The sequence below is a fragment of the Chrysochloris asiatica genome, unplaced genomic scaffold, assembly GCF_000296735.1.
Source record: "Chrysochloris asiatica unplaced genomic scaffold, ChrAsi1.0 scaffold00006, whole genome shotgun sequence".
NCBI lineage: Eukaryota > Metazoa > Chordata > Mammalia > Afrosoricida > Chrysochloridae > Chrysochloris > Chrysochloris asiatica.
In genome coordinates this window covers 861,584-871,511 of record NW_006408524.1, presented here as the reverse complement: position 1 = coordinate 871,511, position 9,928 = coordinate 861,584, and the positions used below count along the sequence as shown (strand labels likewise).

The 9,928-nt window shown below is 42.9% G+C and overlaps 1 protein-coding gene across 1 annotated transcript; it reads left to right on the top strand.

Annotated features, from left to right (window-relative positions):
• Positions 1–6,414: 6,414 nt before the first annotated feature.
• MKRN3 (makorin ring finger protein 3) lies at positions 6,415–7,830 on the top strand. The gene has a single exon (XM_006832250.1). It carries the CDS (start codon positions 6,415–6,417, stop codon positions 7,828–7,830), a length of 1,416 nt encoding a protein of 471 aa, XP_006832313.1.
• Positions 7,831–9,928: the final 2,098 nt, after the last annotated feature.

Sequence of the window (9,928 nt, the reverse complement as noted above, 5' to 3'; positions counted from 1 at the left end):
AAACTACCAGCTGTTCCGCAGGAGAAAGATGAGGCTTTCTGCTCCCGTAAAGACTTACAGTCTCGGAAGCCCTGTTCAGGGTCGCTATGGGTCGGAACCGACTCGACGGCACACAGCCACCAGCCACTTTGCTGTTTTCTAGTTGATAATTTTGGCTACATTTGTATACTTAATAGCCTAAAGTTTTTCATTGTATCTTTTGATCTTTTTAACATATATTTTCTCCATGAAGCTCACCAAAGGTTCATAATTTTTATTTATTTAAAAGTAACACCCTCTCAGTATTCCTCTTACTAGCTTTTCTTTCATTAATTTCTGCTGCTACTTTTATTTCCTTCCATATACTTGCTTTGAGTTAGACTTGTTTTATGTGCCGTGGAGCTGGTTCCTACTCATAGTGACCCTGTAGAGGGTTTCCAAGGCTATGAATCTTTTTGGAGCAGAAAGTCTTATCTTTTTCCCACGGAGGAGTGACTGGTAGATTCAAACCACTGATCTTGCGGTTACCAGTCCAATTCATTACCCACTATGCTACCACAACTAGTTACTAACATGGGAGTGATTTTATAATTGTGTATTTTTACTGAGTTTTGGTTTTATTTCCATTTGGAGTCAGAGACCATAGTCTGAATTATTTCAATCCTTTGAAATGTTTAAGATTTGCTTTCATTTTACCATGTTGTCAGCTATTAGAAATGTCCCATGTGTAATGGTAATTAACGTGTAGTCTAGGTTTCATAAGGCAGTAAATGCATTCATCAGTAAACACACACACACCTTTGGAGGCATAAGAGAACAGCAGAAGGACCAGAGAGCGGAAAGGACACATTACCTCTACATCCAGATAGCAGATAGGAGTTGGATAAAGATAAGAGACGCTGGGCACAGGGCTGGCTGGGTACCTATACAATAGGGTATTGATGGATGTCCCAAAGATTGTCACTTACAGTAGGCACTGTTCCAATCTGTCTACACAAATGAACTTGAATACTGCTTAAAACAAACATGTGAGGTAGGCATTATTACTCTCAGCACTATTATTTCTATGCTTGCCAGATGAAGGGGGGGGGGATGGAGGAACTAATTTGACACAGATGAAATTCTCAGTTAAAGATTGGTGGATTCTGGGTTTGAACCTGTGATGCCTAATTTCAGACCTTTACATTAAATCCCTCCTTCTCCCAGTATTGCCTAAACATTGGCCTGTAGAAGTATGCCTGATGACCAAAAACTACATTTAGACAAGTGTTTGCCCCTTAAAGAGCAGCCACACAGGGCCAAATCAGCTCCACAGGTTTGGGCTGTTTGGAACAAAAGACTGGGACTCTCAGGCTCCCAAGGTCCATCTGTGCTGACTACTTCTGAACAAGAGTACTACTGCCGTCACTACGGGTGATGCTGCCAAACTGCCCCCTAAGCCTGCAGTGCTGGAATCCCCTCTCCCCTTCTCAGCCCGCTCCTTGGTTCCCAGGTGTTTAGCTCAGCTTGCTCAGGACAGTTGCTTCCATTTGTCTCACTTGGTCACACAGATGTTGACACCTAGGTGATGCTGTGTCTTCTGGCAGATGTGTGCACATGTGGAAGCAGATAGCAGCTCTCAGCTGCTGTTGTCTTTGGAGTCTGATTGGGAAAAAGAATCTGATAAACCAAGTAACTTAAGACAATGCCGTATTTGCATTCTCAGAGAATGTAAAAATACCACTATATGTTGAGGAGGTAAACAAACTCAGGAAAGGGATGGTCATGAAGTCAGTCTGAGAAGATCCTGTGAGGACGAAGGTTGGTTTGGGTGGATTGGAAAAGATCTGCCTGATTCTCCCAGGATGCAATTCCCAACACTGCCTTTTATTCAATCTCACATATTTAAAATCAGGGCTATGCTCTTAGTTTCTAATAATATATATGGCATATCATCATCATAAAGGAGTTCTGGTAGCATAGTGGTTACAAATCGGGCTGCTAACCTCACAGTCAGCAGTTCGAAACTACCAGCTGTTCTGTGGGAGGCTTTCTGTTCCCGTAAGGATTTAGCGCCTCGGAAACCCGGTACAGGTTCACTAGGAGTCGGAACCGACTCCACGGCACATAACAACCATCATCATGAAACTAGAACACACCACGAATGGCAGGACACGAACACAATCGGGAGTATTACAGGTAGGAATTCAGAACCAGAAGCTGATACTCGGTAATTGTGGGTATGATCATATAAATAGTACACTTTTTAATTCCTTTATCTTGTTGTTGTTGTTGTTAAGTGCCATTGAGTCGGTTCCGACCTAAAGCAACCCTGTATACGGTTTCCGAGGAGCAGCTGGTGAGCTTGAACCGCCAACCTTGCAGTTCAAACAACTTTGCAGTCTGGCGCATTAACCCACAGCGCCACACCAGGACTCCTCCTTTATCTTAGGAGAGATGAAATGGTCAAATATGAAAACTGCATGGACTACGCAATACAGAAGAAGTGCCATCCGTTGGTTCTGACTCCTGGTGACCCTGTATCAGGTTTTTTGAGTTGTCGACCCTGTGAATAGTTTACAGTGCCACACCAGTCCTGGCTTCTACATTTTTGTTTTCTTTTTCTAGTTTATACATACATGGTTTGTTCCAAACAAAATGTGTTTAAAGAAGTTTTCTCTATAATCCGTTTGTCTTACTCTCCATTTTAAAGGTTCAGTCAAAACTGTGGCTTCTAAAAGGATGCTCTACTGCTCCTAACAACCCTATGCACCACAGAACACAACACCGCACTGTCCTCACAATTGTGTTTGACCCCATTATTGCGGCCACTGTGTCACTCTTTTTTTGTTGGGGGTCTTCCTCCTTTTTGAAAAAACTTCCACTTTTCTAAGCATGATGATGTCATTCTCTGGGGACTGATCTTTCCTACTAGTATGTACAAAGCACTAGATATAAATTACTTCGACTGGCTTCTACATTTCAAGTAAAAATTTAAGATAGATAAAGAATTCTTTTTCTCGTAACTCCAGTCACATTTCAAGTGCTTAACGGTCACTCAGGGCCAGTGGCTGCCACACTGGATAGCAGATGTACGTAACGTTTCAATCAGTGTTGGTCTAGAAAACGAGAATCAAATATCATCTAGTTACAGTATTGCGTGTGGTGCTGTAGTATAAGCGCTAAGCTACTAAATTCAAGATCAGAGGTTCAAACTTACCTCCTTGGAAACCCTATACAAGGTCACTATGAGTCGGAACTGCCTCGACGGCACTTCCCAACAATAATAACTGCTTTAAACTCAGGATTTTCATGTGTGTAAGCCTGGAGACTCTGCCATTAAATCCCAATATTTGTGCTCATTTTTTTTTTGTTTTGTTTTCAATTTTGAAATCATTGTTGCTGTGAAAAGAATACTCATTAAAGCATTTAGAAAAGGAATGGAAAACTGACTGAAAAGAGTGCAAAGAAGTCAGAGGTCGGCAGACTTGACACCATAACGCCAAAATCACACACCTGTGTAAAGGAGAAAAATGTAAGAATCACCAAGATGAACAAAGCGATACTTATCATGCGTCATAATGGAAACTCAGCAACATGCACACATGACTATGGAATTAAGAAAAATTTAATATTTAGAAATACTGCACCTTCTACTCCCTGATAATGGAGCATGCCTCAATTTACCTAAGTCTGCCCAGATAAAAATGATTTATAATTTTACTGTACAACATTAGTTTAATTCCTAGAGTATCTAAAATACAGTGCCACACCAAGACTCCAGGACTATAACAGATGTTATAAATTTAAAATTTTTAAGTGTCTTTGATAGTATCTATTTTTCTATCTATCTACCTATAAATATATAGATTTTCTACATTGTCCTTCTAGCCAGGGTCCTTGGTAAATGTACTCAGTATACCTTATGGTTCATGTAAACTATTTGCAATGTTCTCCTGTCTTCCATTAGTAATTTATTTCTAGTTTGAACATCTATTTCTTTGTGAGCCATATTTCAATGATGAGGACTTGCAATAGTCATTGTAGGTCTTTTTACCTTTTTTTTTTTTCCCCAGAGAAAGCTTTAAAAGCGTACCATTAGTAAACAATGTTTAATTATAGATTCTATTTATTTAATAGATAAAAAGTCATATTTCTAATTTCTGTCTCATGTATTCTTCAATTAACAGCTATGTGTATTAGAGTATAACCATTTCATAAATATATTAAAATGTTTAACCTTGTTCCAGATAGCCTCTCCTATATTTTAATGCCTGTTAGCAATGTAGTGAAAATACTTTAATTTCAGATTGTGGCTATTTGAATCTTCTTAATTTTTTTCTTGATTAAGGCTCACCATAAATTTATATGATTAAATTTAAATGATTAATTCCTCTTTCTTTATTTTTTTTATCTCATTCTTTTCTTATTGTTATTTCTTGCCATCTTTTGAATTTACTGACCTAGACGATTAAATCAGAAACATCCAGACTCTCCTTAGTTTAAAAATTTACATTTAGGTTATACAATTCTCTGTAAGAAACCTGTTTTAGTAAATAAAATCCCATGATAGAAAAGGATAATACATCGTAACATTGTTGCTGTTGTTAAATGCTGTCGAGTCAGTTCTGACTCATAGCAACCCTGTATAAACTGTATAGTTTCCGAGGAGTGGCCGGTGGGTTTGAACCACTGACCTTTCATAACACAGAAGGGTTTATTCATTGTAAAAATGTTAACTATTTCAAAATCTATCCATGTCAATAATCACATTGAGAACGAAAAACATAGTATCATATATCAATATAAGCAGAAAACAATATTCACAATATATTAATGACACTCTATAAAATTATTTAAAAATGAGTTAATATTGATCTACAACATGACAAAGAGCTCACACATTTGGAAACGCAAGAAAATCACTTGTACTAGGACTTGTGGTGCAGGACTGTAGGATAAACACTGGACTGTGAACCACAAAGTCAGTGGTTTTCACCCATCAGCCTTCTCAGAGATCCTATACAGGTTGGCTAGAAGTTGGAATGGGACTTGATGGCAACTAACAATTTGTACAAAATATAGTGCAATCAATGTTCTGAATGGCTGTCTTGTCATAAATACAGCACAAATCTAGATGAATTAGAAGATAAAGAAGAAAGTGAAAAAGAAACACCATGAATTAAACCAGTCAAGAGAAAATTAAAGTCAGGGCACTTACAGTACAGTCGTTTATTAGGCCAGCCTCAGGACTGGAAGACGTTTGGCGCCTCTGTCAAATGGGGAAGTGAGAATTAGAAACCACAATAAATTAAGGCATCTGAAAGATGCTAAACTGGCCTCAGACCCAAGGTGTACCCTGCTAGGGACTTGCAGAAAAGTGATTCCAACTGTAAACCATAAAAATATGTAGACATTAAGAACCACAGAACAAAACAAACAGAAAAAGGTTAAAGCAGTGAAAATAATCAAACCCAAACAAAATCTTCAGGGAACAGAAATAGAATATATAATAAAACTCATGGGTGAAGTGTCCCAGAAATTACAGAATGAGATTTTAAAATTAAGAAACTAAGAAGGGTGCATGATTTTAAAAATAGATAAGGAATGAGAAAAAAAAAAAAAAATCCCAATGTGTATGAATGAAACCTCTCCCAAACCCCAAGCTTAATCCCCTAGCGACCCTATCACCGGATCCCGCACGGTTTTCCGAAGTGGTAACTCTAGTCTGTCTTCCAGAGCACTGAAGATTTGGGATCGCCCCTTTGTAGTAAAAGACTAAAAGCATCACGGAAGGAGCCCCCCATTCACGGAGGTCGGACAGCTGGGCTCAGACCCAACTCAGGGTGGTGGGCTATCCGGTTACCGAAGGTCCACCTCATTGTCCCGCGATCGCGCACCTCCTGGTTAGCAGCCTAGTGCTTACCCAACGCACCAGCCACGGTTCGGGTGTGAAAAACACAAGACATTAACCCAAACCCGCGAGAGTGTTAATTACAGCCCCAGCCAAGATCGCCAACAGCGTGGTGGGTGCTAAGTGCCACAAGTCGATTCCGATTCCTGGTGATAGGGCTTCCAAAGGGAAGCCGATGGGTTCGAACAACTGGCCTTGGGGCTCGCAGTACACTGCCGACGTGCAGGGCCACCCCAGGAGTCGGACAGAGAGCTGGGCAGGTTTGGCAACAGGTGAGCTGGTGGCTAACGCGCATGGCTGACCAAAGCGGATGTCCCCCCTCCCAGCGGAGGACCAGCTCTGCCCCTAGAGGAAGTGTCCGCCTCGCAGGCGCCAGGCGGAACAAAGGAACTACAAGCACAGGGAACAGGGAGCAAGGGGGAAGGTGCAGAGTGGTGGACCTCCCAAAGAGGAACCATCGTACTGGCTTCGCTCGCAGGGCCTCAAACGTTCTAGAAAGCCCCACCGGCTAGGCCTAGCAACATTGTAGGGAGAAAACTGCCATGGAAGAGCCTGCAGCTCCCTCAGAAGCCTCCGCGGCCGCATCTGCCTCCTCCGGGACCGAAGCCGTGGTAGCAGGGCAGCAGGGCTCCCGGCCCGGCCTCCGGGCGCCTAGGGCCGCGGCTGCGCTAGGCCCGGCCCCTACCTGTGCGTCACGCCGCGTGCTGGCACCGGCCTCGGGGGGCGGGGCGAGACTATTGGGGCTCCGGGACCGGGCCAGCGGCAGCTGGACCAAGCTGGTGGCCTGCAGGTACTTTCTGCATGGGCTGTGTAAAGAAGGGGACAATTGCCGCTACTCGCACGAGCTCTCCAGCCCGACTGGGGCCTCCGTGAGCCGCGCGCCCCCGCCCCAGGCCTCTGATGACAGCGGCCCCAGCACGACTGCGCAGAGCGGCTCCCTGACTCATGGTGGGGCGGAAGCCCCCCTCGCTGCTTCCTCAAGCTCCTGGCCTCCGATTGGCTCCCATGCAGAAAGGGGTTTCTTTGAAGATGAGCCTGAGTGGGAAGGCTGTGCAGCCGCCGGAGCGGGAGCCGGAGCCGGAGCCGGAGCCGGAGCCGGAGCCTGGTGCGATGCGGTTGAGTTTGTCCCCGGGCAGCCTTATCGGGGTCGCAGGGCTCCACCCGTCCGGGAGACACCCCCCCAGAGCTCGATGGTGGGGAAGGAGCAGATCGCCGCGGGCAGGGGGGAGCAGCTTTGCCCCTATGCTGCTGGAGGCGCGTGCCCTCGTCAGGAGAGATGTACCTACCTCCATCGAGAGCCCTGCGACTTGTGTGGGCTGCAGGTCATGCACCCGGTGGATGCTGTGCAGAGGGCCGAGCACACCCGGGCCTGCATAGACGCGCACGAGAAGGATATGGAGCTATCGTTTGCTGTGCAGTGCAGCATGGAAAAGGTGTGCGGTATCTGCATGGAGGTGGTCTATGAAAAAGCCCACCCCAGCGATTGCCGCTTCGGCATCCTCTCCAGCTGCAACCACACCTATTGTCTCAAGTGCATTCGCGCCTGGAGGCGAGCCAAGCACTTCGAGAACAGGATCGTCAAGTCGTGCCCGCAGTGCAGGATCACCTCCAACTTCGTGATTCCCAGTGAGTTCTGGGTGGAGGACGAGGAAGAGAAGCAGAAGCTCATTCAGCAATACAAAGAGGCGATGAGCAACAAGGCGTGCAGGTACTTCGACGAAGGAAGGGGCCGCTGCCCGTTTGGAGAGCACTGTTTTTACAAGCATTCACACCCTGAGAGCTCCGGAGAAGACTCTCAGAGGCAGGAGGCTGGAACATCCAGCATTTATGGGAATCAACTTTTACAGGGCAACATGCCCTTGAAGATCAAGGAAATGGAGAATGGCACACTTCGTCTGGCCAAGCTGTTGTTGAAGCTTCTTTTTAAACTGGACAAATATTTCCGCAGGAATCTGTAGCATCGCTCCATGGCATGTGGTCTAGTATCTGCTGTTGCCTCTGTACCTTTATTCTCCCCATCGTGCCGTTTCAGGGGCTTTTGGAACAGTTGTGTGCAGCGTCCCTCTCTATTTTCTTCCTCGTATCTTTCCCACTAGAGTTACGATGTTTCACTGTGTTCAGAGTAACAACGGTCGTATCTTTCCCACTGGAATTGATGGTGTTTCACTGTGTTCAAAGTAACAGAAGTCCTTAAAGTTAATGTTCAGTGCAATTAATACTACTGTCAGTTCATGGTTTATCTTGTAATCTGTGTTTTCAAAAGGATGTAGTTGGTTCTAGGTTAGTGTTTACAGAATTTCCACAGTCATTTTGAAGTCTTTCAATTAATAACTGTGACAGGGTAAAGGGAAGTCTTGCCTGACCAAGGATGATAGCCTTAAGGAATGGACCATTGTGGGCCCTGGTGTGGCTGCACCTCTCTCTGTGTTTACATGCTTGTTCATCTTGTGGTTATCTTGCACTTCTGTGTTTTACTTGACCAGAATCAGGTGTATATGTTTACATGTTTTTATCCTGTTTAGCTTGACACGAAGAGTATTTATATTAGAAATATATATATATATATATATATATATGAAGTAATATATATGTGTATGTATAAAAATGTACTTGAAATATATTTGAACATGTTTACATTCACGTGATAAAATAAATGCAGAGCTGGAAGCTGAAGCTCCGCCAGTTGACCTGTGTAAGCGTGAAGTCTGTGAGTAATCTCTCTGTCCTTGTACAGGCACGAGTGACTACCATCTGGTGGAACAACTCAAGTTATTGGGGCTAAAGGCACCAGACACAGGTAAAACATGACTCTTGATCATTAGACATGCATGTCCCTTTAGTGTGTAGCAGTCTTGGTGTGGTGTCCTAGGATAAGCACTGGATTGCTCACTACAAAGTCAGTGTTCAAATCCATCAGCCACTCCTTGGAAACCTTATACGGGGTCACTATGAGTTGGAACCCACTTAACATTTAAACAACATAGTGTGTAGGACCATGTCTTTATCCTTTATAACAACACAATCCTGGACTCTAAAACACACAGTTTTTTTTTGTACTCAATATTTTATCTGTAACCTTTTCAAACAAGGGACTTTTGGCAAAGTTGTCAACATATAAAATTATAAAGAGGAAAGTAGAATACTAAAAATACCATTATCATTCAGAATATGGGAAGGGAATGATAAAAGATTAAGTATAAGTAGGACAAAAAGCCAAGTATAATACTTAGATGATCTATAGCAAATACTACCTAATTAAATGAACTGAAAATGCTCAAAAGCTAAATGTCAAAGATTATCATACCTGATAAAAATTGAAACTGTTTGTATAAAATACAGAAATATAGAAACAGTGAAAGTAATATGCTGGGGACATAATTAACCAAATGTAAATTCTGTGACTGTATCAAAGACAAAGTAAATAGTAAGATTACTCATTGCTAAAATATAAGGTAAGTGCTATATGAAAGTTGTATATAAATATTGACATTGTAATTTACCAGGACTATATAACCAAATCTTATATCCATTTAATAACACAGCCTCAGGTGTACAAATAAATAACAAAAATAGACAAATCCAAATCAGTGTTTTTCAGTAACTGACTAAAGAAGCAAAAAGACAAAGTTAGGGTGTAAGATATTTGAACAATACAAAATGAACAGTTTACCTAATTAACTTGTATAGAATGCTATTAACTTCAACTACAGAATGCACTTCTCTTTGCTGGGGCCTGAGTCCCAAGGAGATTCCGGCTTGCCCTGACTACCCAACAAGCTCAGAACATATTTACAGAGTTTATAACATGCATTAGGCATTCTTCAGAGAACAATCTCATGTTGTGCTTACTGTAATTTTTCTTAGCCTAATGAGGTAAATGTTGTTGCTATTATCAAGTGCCACTGGGTTGCTGCCGACTCAGAGACTCTGGAGTGGATTTCTGAGACTTTAAATCTTTGCAGGAGCAGAAAGCCTCATCTTTCTCCCACGGAGAGACTCATGGGCTGGAACTGCCAACTTTGTGGTTGACATTCCAGTGAGTATCTTACCGAGCCA